The sequence below is a fragment of the Sander vitreus genome, chromosome 9 (assembly GCF_031162955.1).
Source record: "Sander vitreus isolate 19-12246 chromosome 9, sanVit1, whole genome shotgun sequence".
NCBI classification, from domain to species: Eukaryota; Metazoa; Chordata; class Actinopteri; order Perciformes; family Percidae; genus Sander; species Sander vitreus.
This window is the reverse complement of record NC_135863.1, coordinates 27,515,670-27,531,504: the sequence shown is the minus strand read 5'-3', so window position 1 is coordinate 27,531,504 and position 15,835 is coordinate 27,515,670. Positions and strand designations below refer to the sequence as shown.

The 15,835-nt window shown below is 39.1% G+C and overlaps 1 protein-coding gene across 1 annotated transcript; it reads right to left on the bottom strand.

Moving 5' to 3' along the window:
• Positions 1–3,277: 3,277 nt before the first annotated feature.
• Positions 3,278–7,561, bottom strand: s100p (S100 calcium binding protein P). Its single transcript, XM_078259501.1, has 4 exons — positions 7,460–7,561; positions 5,043–5,213; positions 4,241–4,436; positions 3,278–4,113 (listed from the first exon to the last, which is right to left on the bottom strand). The coding sequence occupies exons 1-4, from the start codon at positions 7,507–7,509 to the stop codon at positions 3,829–3,831; spliced, it is 702 nt and encodes a 233-aa protein (XP_078115627.1). The 5' UTR covers positions 7,510–7,561; the 3' UTR covers positions 3,278–3,828.
• Positions 7,562–15,835: the final 8,274 nt, after the last annotated feature.

The window sequence follows — 15,835 nt, the reverse complement described above, 5'->3', positions numbered from 1 at the left end:
TGCGCCACTAAACAGTCGTATTGTCTACAGCGCCACGTGGAGTTTAGTGGAGGACATTCTTCCACAGCATGCCAGTCCTTGGTGGAATTCGCATTGACATATTAAAAAAATTGGATCTTTAACCCTTTTCTTTTTTGGCTTTCCACCATTAGACATTATTGAAATAAGAGGCTGTTGCGGCCCGCCGCACGGGTTGAGCAGAGGCTACACAGTTTGACGAGCGCGGGCAGCGGCTGGTGTTGCTATGAACTTTCAATGTAGGCTATAACTTGTATCAGACCGGGCAATAACCGAAAACACTACCGGCCCACCGGGAAAAGTCCCGACTCTCCCGATAGCCACTCCGCCGCGGAGTGGCTATCGGGAGAGTATGTGTGTATGGGCGGAGGATGACACTTGAAATATAGACACTAGGCGATCTTGATTCAAGTATGTGCTGGATATTGACAAGCGTTTCACCTCTCGGTGAACGTTGAATTTGTTTGTATATTCGACTTCCAACACGTCATCCATTCTCATTCTGTCTTTAGGTCTGGCTGTTGCGCTCGAGTGGGGGGCGGGGCAGGGCAGATATTTGAACCCATTTTTCTATTTTTCCAAATGTCCGTTTGTGCTTTGAAAATTTAACTGATAAGCGTTACACGGACCAGTGAAGGCCATTAGAAGCACTTTTCCGGTGATGGCTGAGCGTTACTGCGCAGCCTCCAACTGAGAGAGACAACGTAAATGTGCCGTAAGCAACCTGTCTGAAAGTTGTAAGTCTTCTGGTAGCTGTGCCAAGAGAAATCTCAATCATATTGCTGAGACGGAGAGCGTAGGTATATGTAAGGCGATAACATAGGCACAGGCTAATTATTGCTAACTAAAATGCTAGTTAACATTAGTAATTAAACTTAAACAGCTAATGTGAGACGAAACTGCCTGCGCGCTTCTCCTGTACTATACGGTAATTCCTCTACTATGCGACAGTAAGTCACGTGGTTATGACACAATCGTTAGCCTATTTTTACAAAAACGTCTGCTACGGAGCCATAACGTGAGGTACAAGGTAATGGAGCCTTTTATACATTGTCGTGTTTCTTTAGAAATAAACTACGGACAAATAGAGTCTTTAAACGCTTCAGATGTAAAGTTATTCGCTGTCAAAGTGGCGCCAAAATGAATGGCAGTCAATGGAATGCTAACGGGAGGTGATGGCTTTGTAGCATCAAAATGGCGCCATAGGAGGTTCGCGGTCCGAGGAGAAGCTTACCCCCTTGGGAATTCGGAGGATCCTCGACATTCGAACAGTCCTTCGACGGACTTCAATGACGTAGCATTCTCGAAATTCAGGCTTCGGAGGATCCTTCCTTGACTTTGAGAAACGGCGTAAATCGTCCATTTTGATAGATATTTTCCACCTGACAGAATGTGCTACGATACTTTTAACTACATTCATAGAGTAGGTAGTAGGCTATATTCTGATATATATATATATATATATATATATATCCTTCTTGACAGAATGAGCTACAATACTTGTAACTACATTTATAGAGTAGGCTAAATAGTACATTCTGAAAGATATTTACTACCTGACAGAATGAGCTACCCTACTTTAAAAAACATTTATAGAGGAATTTGTCTATTCTGATGGATATTTCCTACCTGACAAAATTAGCTACCCTACTTTATAGTTAAGTTATAGAGTAAGTAGTATATTCTGATAGATACCTGACAGAATGAGCTACTATACTTTAAATTACATTTATAGAGTAAGTAGTATATTGTGATAGATATTTCCCACCTGACAGAATGAGCTATGATACTTTTAACTACATTCATAGAGTAGGTAGTACATTCTGATATATATTTCCTACTTGACAGAATGAGCTACAATACTTTTAAGTACATCTATAGAGTAAGTCAATTCTGAATGATACTACCTGACCGAATGAGCTACCATACTTTCAAAAACATGTACAGAGGAAGTAGTCTATTATGATAGATATTTCCTACCTGACAGAATGAACTACCTTACCTTAAACTACATTCATAAAGTAGCCCATTCTGATATATATTTTAAAATAAGCTACCTTACTTTTGACTACATTTATGGTTGAAGTAGGGCATTCTGATGGACCTGACAGAATAAGCTACCCTACTTTTAACTGCATTTTCAGAGTAAGTAGTTCATTCAGATATATATTTCTTACCTGACAGAATGAGCTACCATACTTTAAATTACATTGATAGAGTAAGTAATCCATTCTGATAGATATTTCCTACCTGACACAATGAGCTACCATACTTTTAAATCAATTCAGTAAATAGTCCATTCTGATAGATATATCCCACCTGACAGAATGAGCTACCATTCTTTTAACTACATTTATAGATGAAGTAGGGCATTCTGATTGTTATCTCATACCTTACAGAATGAGCTACATTACTTTTAACTACATTTAATGAGGAAGTAGTCCATTCTGATAGATATTTTCTACCTGACAGAATAAGCGAACCTACTTCTAACTACATTTATACAGTAAGTAGTCCATTCAGATATAAAGTTCCTACCCGACAGAATGAGCTACCGTACTTTTAACTACATTCATAGAGTAAGTAGTCCATTTTCATAGATATTTACTACCTGACAGAATAAGCTACCCTACTTTTCACTACATTCATAGAGTAAGTAGTCCATTCTGATAGATATATCCCACCTGACAGAATGAGCTAGTATACTTTTAAATACATTCATAGAGTATGTCAGTTCTGATTGATATTTCCTACCTGACACAATGAGCTACCCTACTTTTAAGGCATTCTGTAGGGCATTCTTATAGAAAAATATTGCGCACCTTTGCAAAGGAAGCTCACTTCCATCCTCCGTCTGTGGAGATAGTCAGATGGAGAGTTGTATATTCTAATGAGCCTGCATGAGACATAGAAAAGGGAGCCAAGTCTGAATGGCTTGTTGAATCCCATGTTTTCTGATCTAGACAGCCCACAAAAAACTGAACGGGTTGTCCTATTTCACATGAAGCTGCTTCAGCTATCCCCATGTCCACATAAGAGGAACTTCTTTACCTCCTAATGTGGCTTAGTCACTCGCACATGATGGACAGGTACTGGGTCAGCTGCACCATGGCAGTGATAATGGTTCCTCCGATCAAAGTGCAGGTTTGCTAGAACAGGGAGTGGAAGATGGCGACACGACTCTACCAGGGGGTTTGTAAAAAGTTTTTTGATAATTTATTTAAATTATGATATAAAAAATGCAATTGATGTTGTAAAAAATAATATTTTAATCAAAAAAAAATCTATGATAGTTCACAGATTATGTTCCAATCAAAGAAATCCATACTAAGACTATACAAGTGTAAAAACATACATGAGGGGGTCCCCGGAAAATTCTCTTATCTTGTAAGGGCAACATTGGCTAGAAAACGTTAAGAACCTCTAGTATAGATCTAGGCAGCCCACAAACAACTAACTGGGTTGTCTTATTTGACAGTTTGAGGGTTGGTAGGTACCCGGGATACACAAAGGTATGTGCACAAGCACTGAAAAACAGTATTTTTGATATGTCCCCTTTCAAAGAAATAGTTCAACATTTTTGGGAAATACACTTACTACACACTCTCAAAAGTATATGCTTCTCGTTTTAGCTGCTTTTAAATTAGATTGTCACTGATGCATGTCTTTGAACCCCAACATTCCAGCTGTCACAGACAGACCACTTCTGGGCATGAAACAGCTTTTTCCTCTGTCTTTCTGTCTTGCCCCCATGAAGCTGGTTCAGTTGTCCCCATGTCCATATAACAGGAACTTCCTTTTGAACTTCCTTCACTTCTTAATGCGGCTTTGTCGCTCGCACATGATGGACAGGTACTGGGTCAGCTTCACCATGGCAATGATAATGATTCCTACAATCAAGGTGCAGGTTGGCCAGAACAGGGAGTGGAAGACAGCAACCCGACCGTAGATCTGTGTCAGGATGGCACTGTCAGTTCTGTCTGTAGGGTCCACGAAACACTGAACTGTGTGCTGAGACCTGAGACGCTCAGAAATGTTCTGAATGATCACATGCATGGCTGCATAGTCCTTACGGCACTTTGGGAAGTAGAAGCACTGAAGGAAAGAAGAAAAAAGAGAAGACAAAAAAGACATTGTTTATTTGTGTAGAGCTGGCTCGTGTGTGTGGTAGTCCAGGTGTTCTTAATATTACAGAAGTGTTTTGTCCATTTGCAGTCCAGACCTCAGGGTTGCTGTCCTGCGTCTCCTCGTTGTGCAACAGTCGTAGCACCTTTCCTGAGGAGTTGAGGCTCACGTAGACCTGGAGACAGGGATAACGGGAACGCTTCCTGCACTCTGCTCCACAGCTGTATGAACAGTTGACATCGCCCACGATGGTGGAGTTCACGATAGTGCAGCTAGCCTCATCAGTCCACACGCTGTAGAGAAAGAGCAATTCTTTTCAATGCATGCTGCAAACACACATTCAATGAGTTAGTCACTGAGTTTGACTATGCAGAACAACACAAGGTTTGAATGAATAATCAAAATTAAGTCAGATTCTGTTTTCTATACTGAAACGGTCTGTAGGTGACCTTGTAGGGTCTGGCTAGTCCACATAGCATTCCGGGATGGGAGAAAAATGTGCTCTGGTTTATTGGCATTTCTTTAAACCAATCACCATTGCCTTGGGTGGCGCTAAGCGCCGGACGCAGTGACAGTGCCTCTGCAAAATAGCCTCAGGAAAGAACTTTGTGGTGGAACATGTTTACGTTCCAAAGTTGTTTTAGGTTTGCAACAGAAAACTCAGATTGGACAGATAGTCTAGCTAGCTGTTTGGATTTACCCAGCAGAGATCTGAGGAGCAGTTAACCATAGTCCTCAGAAATCCACCGGAGTTTAAAATTACAACACAAAGAAAGAGGAGGGTGTGGGACATCTGGCCTAAAAAGAGGGACAGCTGGCGGAATATCCGGTGGCACCTGAACAATCCTGGAATCGGAACGTCGTCGATATCGACTAGTGACTTTGTGACTTGTTATTACCTGTCAGAGTAAGAGCGCAGTATGGTGATTCCCAGGACAAAGTACATCATGACAGAGAAGACGACCATGCTGAGGCCCAGCAGTATGGCTCTGTCCTCTCCTGCCCTAAGAGCTGTCATCGTCTTCCTCTTGTCCAGGACATCATATTCACGGAACTTCTGGTAGATGGAACTAAAAAAGGTTAACGTGTGAGATGTCCCTTAGAAGTTTGAAATGTTTTACAGTCAACATTGGACACATTTCTAGACCTTCTATAGTGTAAAATGCAATCTCCTTTAAAAAAAAAAATATAAATCACCAACTGATGTTAAAGCATTTAATCATCCATCGAGAAAGAAAGATTATATTATTTTGGTGCTAGTTCTCTTCACACTCGGTAAGCGGAGCAACAGGACACACTCTGTGGTGTCCTTTAAAGCATAACTCTCGCCAAAATGCAACCTAGGGTCTTTTTGTGTATGTACCCGACTCAAGCTTTCGTTTAAAAGCATATTTAGGACGGAAGCGTCACTTTTAAGATTTACCGTATCTTCGTTTTTCGGTCAAATGGCCTTTTGAATGGCAGTGCTAGGGGCACTTTTATGCTAGCCTCAAAATAGCTATTTTTAAAACACTAAGAAGGCTCGACACAACATGAAACTTTGCTCCAAGTATCACCAGGGGCTCCACACCTTAACGAAAGCATTGACAACATTGTGTACATCTGTGTACAACATTGTACACAGAGTTTACTAAAAAGAAAGGTTTTGAGCAACTCACGTTAGCAGTTGTTGTTTATGTTATCCGCCATTTTCCCAGTCAAAAATAGGCGCTCTCCGAATGCGAATGAACAGACTCCATAGGAGGAAATGTCATTCTTATATGAGGCTCCTTTTTCAACTACAAGGTCAATATTGTTTTTCACTAACGACAACAAATTATCCGTGTATTTATATGGAACTAAGCTTTAGGAGCTTTCCATCTTTACTCTCCTCCCTCGACTATTTATGACTGGCTTGATAGACGGCGACCGGAAGAACAACAGCTACAGTGAGTTGCTCAAAACCTTTCTTTTTAGTAAACTCTGGGTACACAAACAATGTTGTCAATGCTTTCGTTAAGGTGTAGAGCCCCTGGTGATACTTGGAGCAAAGTTTCAGGTTGTGTTGAGCCTTCTTAGTGTTTTAAAAATAGCTATTTTGAGGCTAGTATAAAAGTGCCCCTAGGACTCCCATTCCATTTTACCCAAAAACGAAGTAAGTCAGAAGTAAACCTTAAAAGTGACGCTTCCGTCCTAAATATGCTTTTACATGAAAGTTTGACTCAGGTACATTCACAAAAAGACCCTAGGTTGCATTTTGGCGAGAGTTAAGCTTGAACTATGTCTATCAATGTAATACCTGCCTTTAGTCCTTGCACTGCCCACTCGTTTGCAGGGTCCACGAAATAGGGAACTGTGTGCTGAGACCTGAGAAGCTCAGAATGTTCAGAACTATAGGTTGTGTGATTGCACAGTATCTGCCTCCTTCATATTAGATGAATTAATATTAAAGCAGCTGAGCCTTATATAATAGGTTCATGGGGGAGTCATTACATGCGAGGCATTTGGCATCACTATGCAATAATGATGGTGATTCCTGCACTGGCTACCACAGACTTTTGAACACTTTTTTTTAATGCAGGTATGTGTCTGCATGTTTACCTTATAGAACCTTTACCTTCTTATGAACCAGTATGCTACATGATACCCTCATGATAAAACTGTGCTAGATGTTCTTAAGCCAATCCTTAAGGGATAATAATTACCCATCATGACATCAGGTAATTAAATCATTTGTCTTCTTTTAAATTACTTCTGGAAGCCAACTTCTGTAGACTGGCTTTACTGTTATTTTTATTAAGTCTTTAAATCAGAATTTTACTCATCTATTTTTTTTACATTCATGTATTATATGTATCTAATTTTAGATTCATTTCAGATCATCTACTTTTATTACTGATGTTTCTCATGTTTTATTACTATAAAGGTGTGTCATTACACACTGTCTTGCCCCTTTTTTTTTTTTTTACTGATACTTTCACTACACTTAAAGTGATAATTTAAGTGTGTTGATCTCTTCAACTGACAGTTCAACTGCTTTTGGCCTTGACTGCTAAAATACTCCAACTGACATGTTAAACTGTTGTCACTGCTTACATACTAACTGGCACTTCAATTAGCACATACTTATCTCTGATGCTTGAACTTGAACTGAAATTGTAATTTGTTACATCATCTAACTGCGTCAGTGATTTTCTATGAGGTCAACTACTTTTCATTTTAACATTTTAACCTGTTATGTCCAGCAAACTTACACTTTCTTCAGAAAATGTAGCCTTTTCTAGAACATAGTTTTGCATTAATATTGAAACAAACTGAGCAAGGCAGTATTCAATACCTGCGGTCACTTCTTCCATCTGTTGCTTTACTTCCTGCCCACAGAAACATCCTATCTGAGGAATGTGGGGACTGTAGTCCACCGATGCTGCCAGAGGGGCTGACCCACCTGCAAAATATATGAGACAGTTATTCAAAAACCCTACAGAATCTAACCTCTATTGTCCTGACGGACCAGGAGACGGAGGCCAGAAGTACTATGGGCTGTGGCTCAGATCCTGTGGTGGAAGTACTCAGATCTGTTACTTAAGTTAAAGTAGCAATACCACACTGTAGATGTGACTGTGAGCGCGAATGGTCTTTCTGTGTGTATATTTCAGCCCTTGTGCCCAATGTCAGCTGAGATCGCCTTGAGCCCCCTGCAACCCTCGAAGGATAAGTAATTATACTGTAGACAATGGATGGATTGATCCTTTTTGATAGATTGAGGTATGTTTCACTAATGATGCTGCTTGAATTCTGCACTTTTTTTTATAGATTAGATTAATTTCATCAAGATACAGGGATTTAACGATCAACGACAAAATTAGTTGCAAAAAACATGCTTGGTGAACATTGATTAAGAATATCACTGGCTATATCACAACAATACCAAATATATCAGTTGTAATAGAATGCACAGACTGAACATAACATTAAAGATGCAAAAACAACCCCCGATGTATGTTCAAATGTCCTCACTGAGCTGGCTCAGTATACCTCACAATGATTTACAGTCCAGGTAACAGGTCTCTTTCATCAATCATCAATACGAGATGCTTTGAGAGGTTACTGTACTGTCAGCACTGGTGTGTATGTGTCTGTATACTGTATATGCATGTGTTGTAGGCAGTACATGTAGATGTAGTTCACTCTGCTGGCAGAGAAACACGCCTCTCCAAAGAGGTCTGCAACCTGTTCGCTCAGGTTATGTTTTCCTTTCAGAAATCACATTTGTCTACACAAGTGCCTTATTTAGTTTTCACTATCTTCTGCACTTGTTTTTTTGTCAGACGTAGACATATGCTGCATATCCCTGACCTTTTTTCCAGTTTTGTATACAGTGACATTTACTTGATTTTTTTCTGTGATTGTGTGTAATCACAGAAGTGATTTTCCCCCATTCAATATCTCCATTGACATTTCATCAAATGCCTATATAGACAATTTTAATTCTGGAACCAAGCCAACCAGCTACGACATGAGTAAAACATTTGATTCAGCTCAAAAGAACATTTTGAAAACGAAAAAATAAAGCAAAGGTACAAGACTGTTTACATAAACATTCAGAGACTTCAATCGTAGCAGTTTGCTATAGCCTTACGTGAGTGCGGTAAACATTTCCATGCTAACAGTAAGCTCAGTTGTTCATTACCAAAATCTGTGTTGCCCGTTCACAAACTTGTCATTTTTCCTAACTATTTACCACCACCATCAATTCCAAGTATTCCTTTTGGCTTGAAATTTTACATTTGCATTTGCATGAACTGGGGTAGACGCTCCATATTCATGCGCCATCTTGAAATACGTTAGCCGGTAAGGGACATACAGGACATACTGCTCCGCCTTTCACGTTTCCGCTGTCACATGATAAACTCACAGGTGCTGCTAATGCTGCTAATGGGTATCGTAGCTTCCCGGCCCCGGCAAGTATTGAAAAGAGCAAGAGATCGTCTTTTTGAAGCGTGAAGGCCACCGTAGCCGTAATACGTACTTTGAACTGCGTGGTACGAGAGAGTTGATTGCGATATATGATCGCAACGCTAGATGGGAAAAATTCCTACACATTGGACCTTTAAGTTAGATTATGGTTGTATATTTATTTTATTTAGCTTATATTTTCGACAACCTGTGCGAGCTTTGCTGCTCTTGCCTGGGTTACCCATTTGTTGACCAGCTGCTACTGACATGTTGGTTGATTGAATGATTGCGATGATATCGATTAGGGGTTGTCCTTGACTAAGAATTTACATCGGCAAATCAGATTCGTCAAGTCTTGCCTATTGTCGACTGAAATATTCAGCTGTGATAAGGTTGTGTGTAAAGTTCCTTTTGTACGAAAACATGCAACCGATTAGGACATAGAAATAAAAAGAGTAGCTTCTTATTGTATAAGTGTTGCAAGGGTGTAGAAGAGTAATAAAAAAATGTTTGGTTAACAGGTGTAAAATCAGACATTAACAGACATTCACCTATATAGCCAAAATGGCGTGATCCTCGTTTCATAATGCCTCTGCGAAGATTCGACTGAGATGGGCAGTCGATTCAGGCTCCTTAGATAGAAACATTGAATATTTGACATTTCGGGTCACCCCGAGTGTTAATTCTTGTCTGCGTTTTATTTGACTGGTTGACTGTGAAATACCATTGCCCTGTTGGAGTAAATAAAGTTGTTTAAATTGAATTGAATGGTTTTCTTTGATTTAATAGGTACTTGTAGGTTCTACAGGGGCATGAACCTCCGTTTCACAAGCTCGTAGCTCGTAGTAAGTCTACTTTAGATGGTTTGGACATTATGGCTAATAATCAAAATTCTTACGGAGTAAATGAAAGGGATATTTACTTACAGAACCACACTGTTGAGCTCTATTGGGGTTGAAGACTACATATTTAACAGAAAGCCTGCATTAGAAACTGAGAGCATGGAGTAACCAGGCAGGGGAAGTCATCATGGGAAATGTAGGATTCTGTGTTTTCAACAATTTTTTATTTTTTACGTGTCTCTTTAAACCCTCCCAACTTTGTGTGTACCACAATACACCTTTTATTCGTACAATGGTTCCTTCCTACAGCTAGTATATGTCTAGTAGGAAGTTGGAAGGTCAGCCTGGCTAGCGTAGATAACTTATTGCTAAACTGGAGATAGCAACGAGACAGTATTTTAATACAATATTTACGTTGCTTTCACTTATAGCGCTGGGTATTACACCTTAATACTTCTGGGTATCGACCAAAATAAGTCCGGCATTGATTATATAAAAATCTGAAATATCAACCTTGCATGCTTGTTCAGATTCTAAGTCTCGTAAATGTATTCTTTGATTATATAATCCAGAGTAGCCTTTGACTCTATAAAAAGTCTGTATTGAAATACATTTAGTGTGACAGCCTATCAATCACCCTGACAAGTCTTCCTGTTAGTGTGGAGAAACGTGTAACCGAAAACAAGTGGGGCTGACATTGTGTGCGTGCACGTGTCTTTCCTGAGAACATGTTCTTTTGATTGATGACTGACTGCATACCTAAACAGATCTTATATTTATCTTTTTAAAACTAATGGAAAAACTCTCTCTCTCTCACACACACACACACACACACACACACACACATACACACACACACACATGAAAAGGTATGTCAACACGCTGTTTGAAACATAACTGTCATTCCTTTACAGTTTAAGACCTCTTGCACAAATGGAAAACACTCTCTCGTTAAAGCTGACATTGTGAAGGACAGACTCGGGCCTTGTCACTGGGCAGGCTGTTCTCATTCACTATTCATGCTTATACCTCAGAAAAAGAATGCACTTTTTTAAATAATATATATATGTAATCGTCAGCCAGGACGTACAGGGCTAACCTGACGCGCCAGATGTTAACTCAACCATCTGAGAAGTCATTGAAAAGGACAGTTACTTTCAAAAAGATACCTGGCAGGTGATTGGATGAACCATCTGTCTATCACGTTCATCATTGCAGTTCGTGAAATAGTCACGGAATTTTAACCATTGATTTGTGTACGCGGACACGTTTTTCTTGTTTTTTCGTGATGCTCAGCACATTTTTTTAAACTAATGTATTTCAATTGGAAGCATCTTTTGTGATCTTTTTGCTCAGCACGTTTTTTTCTTTTTTTTCCCTCTTAGTCTGTCCTTCAGGAAAGCCGTATCTCTTTGTTGTTATTGACATTTTTCAAACTATAACCGCTACTTTAATCAACATATTGCTTCAATGTACATATTTAATCAGTTTTTCCATTAAGTTGTAAATGTCCCCAACCCGCGGGGATTCACAGGAAGTGACGAAGTAATTACCGCTCGGTAGGCTTCTTCCAAAATAAAAAAATACATTATATATTGATGTATTTGTCATATGTTTAGGTGAGGATTTATATAATAAATATAACAATAATAAAAAAAAATACAGTTTTATTTAAAGCACTTTCAATTGCCTTGCTGTAGAAATGTGCTATGTAAAAAACCTCACAGTCCAGTGTTTAGAATACAGCCTATGGCTTTTTTGACAAATTTGCATTTGGTGTATTTTGACTGTTGTCAAAAACAAAACATAAACTTTTTACAAAAGGGAGCATTTTTCCATACATCATATATATATATATTATATATATATATATATTATAAATCGGGATTGCTGAATCCCTACAAGGCCCATTGATTGCGGTTCACCGGCTACAGGTGCCAACAACTCATTACTGTCTACCCTACATGCAAATGATGAAATAGGGGACACGCTGAATCTCTAAATGAACTGCAGCCGAGCCGCAACTACGGTGGCCGACAGGGGCAAACGCCCTGCAACTTAAGAAAACACACACAAATAGACAAAACACAAGCAAATTAATTGCAACAAAAAAACGCTGCATCCAGATTACACAACGGAAGTTCTCCAGACCTCTAGAGGGAGCAGCTAGTCGAACAGCTTGATTTTCGACCCCACGGGGAGAGAGAGAGAGAGAGAGAGAGAGAGAGAGAGAGAGAGAGAGAGCAACTGCATAGACTGTAAATATTAAGTCTATGTTTGAGATATGTTTTCTCTCGTGTGGTGGGTGTGTCCCGGCTTAGGTCACAGGTGATACTCAATCAGCAGAGATGTCTGTAAACTCGTGGTGATAAAACATTTAAAACTGCATCAGCGTTTAACGTTGACATTTGTTTAAGCCATATTACATGAGAGGGTTTCATTTCGAGGTCCGAAAGGCGCGTTACTGAAGTGTAGGCCTCCTCAAGTGTAATATTGTGATTATACAACAACGGTTACCAACAAAATAAGTGATCAATCTGTATTCATATTGTGGAGCAATTCGCTCTTGAAATACAAAAAACAGACAGGATTTCTAGTCCCTCCCTGTTTAGTAAACCAGCCAATTTACCGTGGGATTTATCAAACTGAATAAATCCCACTCGCACGTATAAACACAAAACTGCTTCGCTAACTCCAACGTGTTGTAAGTAAGACATCTGCTGAAAAAGTTATTGTATTCATTAGCATGATTGCCGTACTGTTTAGTTCTCAAACATCCAACACACCAAAGTACAAAGACATAGCGGACCAGCAAGCTTTTACTTTGAAAAGCCGAAGCTCGGGGACGGCACCAGCCGGGAGGGCATGAGACGGGAGCATAGACTGTATATTATTAATATATTATGTTATTAATAATAATAATAATATTAATTTAATACACAGTCTATGGAGTTCTCCAGGCTGCAGCCATACCCGACTCTAATAAAAAGGCAGAGCGCTCTTTCCCCTAGGGGTCGAAAATCCAGCTGTTCCACTTAGCTGCTCCCTCTAGAGGTCTGGAGAACTTCCATTGTGTAATCTGGATGCTGCATTTTTTTGTTGCATTTGTTTTCTGGGTTTGTGTACTTTTCTTTTTGCATCGTTTCATATTTGCAGGGCGTTTATCTATTTGGTTGTGTTGTGTGTATTTGCAGCGCATTTATGTATTTGGTTGTGTTGTGTGTATTTGTAGTGCGTTTGCTGAATGCTGCGCATGTGTCAAATGCATGAAGTTGTTTTCTTAATTTGCTTGTGTTTTGTCCATTTGGGTGTGTTTTCTTAAGTTGCAGGGCGTTTGCCCCTGTCGGCCACCGTACGCAACTGATTGAGCCGCGCTACAATGGTTTACCGGTTGGGGCTCTCCAGCACGTTGTTTTGTTGCGCACATTTCTCCAGCCGTTCTGCGTGCTGCTCAGCCCATTCAAAACAGGCGTATTTGGAATGGGCAGTGCACTAGTTACAGTATTTAAAAACACAGTGTTCTAGTATTGCAGTTGATAAACGTTAATAGCTAGAGACAAAAGGGAAAAGAAAAATTTGCATAATTAAGTGTGGAACATCACACTGCATTATTAGTTTTTTGTAAATAAATTACTTCTTTGAAATAACAATTTGGGGTAACATATTAATTATTATATTCAGAAGATGATTCTCATATCATTATAGTTCAGTTATAGCCTAGATAGCCATCCTAAACTTTGTAGCCTTTATTGAAGCGTTAGGAAAGACTTCATTTTCTTATGTAATAAGGATCTAGATTTAGGAAGCATTTTTGAGTTATTACAATTACATTAAGTAGATTGTTGGGAAGGTTTTTGAGTAAGATGTATATAGCTTTGTATAGATATATGTGTACATTTACACCATGTGTTTTGGTATTTTTGGCACACTACTATCCTCAGCAAACTGCACAAAGACACACGTCATTTTGCCTATTTTACTGAAATAGAGGAGCTTTGTGCAGTGGTGTGATGCCAACCATCTCATTCAACAATTTCAAAAACTGAGGAAATGGTTATGACATGAGTCAGTGGGTATCAGACGTCATAAATGATGAACCAATCAATCAGGTCTGCTCCTATATGTACCTTGGCGTTCCTTTGGACAACACCTTTGGCTGGTAGGCCTGTGTTGAAAGTTTGTGTTATCATTTACAGCAGAGAGCATAGTTTTTATGCACACTGTATTACAGAGCATATTCAGGTATGAGATGTTAGAAAGGTATGGCAATATCTCAAAAAATTTCATTAAAGCTTGCTAGGTACAGACTGCCATGAAGGTGGTGGAGAGGAATGGAAAAGTCCACCCATGCAAGCACAGAGAATATTGTCTGATCTATATTCTTTATGCCAAGTATGCTTGACGCTGCAGGGGTTGTGCGAAAGCTTCATGCAAAGGGTTGTGTAATAGGTTGCGCTTATCACTGTTTGTGAAAGATTTGCAATATATGTACATTATGGCTGTGATGTGCTTCAGTAGGCTACATGTCACTTTGTTTATATGTTGTTTTTATTGTAACTATGTCAGCTGTATGATGAGAGAATATGTCAAGTGTTATGTCTGAAGCATCGCCTGCAAAGTTGTCTTACATGAAATGTAAAAATTAAAACTTTGTCATAGGACTTAAACACATCGTTGGAAAGGTCTGAACCTGAAGAGTAACATATGTCAGTCTGAAGAGGATATATAACTCCTGCTTTGAAATATTGTCCTATGAACCTTCAACCCAGTACGTGTATGTGTGAAGGCTTGTCATTTAGGAGGTACAGGAGGTCCTACACACATAGGACCAGCTGTTGTAGAAAGCTCTTGACCTCAGCTGCCATGTAGATATGGTCACCAAAGTTCACCCACTGTAAGCACTGTCAAATATGGTAAAAAGCTATTTTCACCTACTTAACCATTAGATTTTTAAAATCTGATGACACCAATGTGTTCCATCCCAAAAACCCCATGGAGAATTCAAAGTTCTACTCTGCCAAATTCTACTTGTGAGAAATATACCAATTTATTTTAAAACTACAACTCCCACTAGAGACGCGCAACAAAACCTGTTACCTGAACCTGTAGTTCTTCCGGGGTGGCTGGGTGGACTCGTTCGACTCCTGTTTAGCGCTGTCTGCTGTAAATGGGCTTTATTCCATTTCAGATTGCCGCCGGCTGAGCAATCTGAATCATATACAGTACATAATACAAATACATAAAACATGTTTATTTGGTTTACAGTTTGTTGTTTATTTTGTTGTTATTTCATTGTATTGAATTTTAGATGGGGAAGTGATGTGTCCATGTCGTGAGTTGTATGCTTTGTGTTAAAAATAAAATAAAAAATGTTAATCATAAAAACAAATACATAAAACTTTTTATAAATTCTCACATACAATGTGCGATAAATGCATCAATATTACGTATAATATGTATTTTTTTCTTTCAGACTTACTGAGCCGTTATTATTTTGTCACTTCCTGTGAATCCTTGCGCGTTGGGGACATTTACCATGGTGCATAACTTAATGGAAAAACTGAGCAATGTGTCCCCTGGTTGCTGGTGACCAAATCACTCATTAAATATGTACATTGAATACTAGCGTTAAAAAGCTGCTTGCCCGCTGTTCCATTCTCTGATATGAATGACCGCATTGCATTGTGGGGCATAGGCTATGAATGCCCTCTGTGCAAAGTGTTCTGACAGCACTGTAATATTTTACAGGTAATAAGAGCGACATTAATGTAACAAAGCAAAACAGCGTCCCTGGTAATAAGATGGTCACATTAAATAATGATATATACTAGTATTATACAAAATAATGCTTTTTTTTTATAAATCATCACAAACAACGTGTGATAAATACATCAATATTTAATATTATTTCGGAT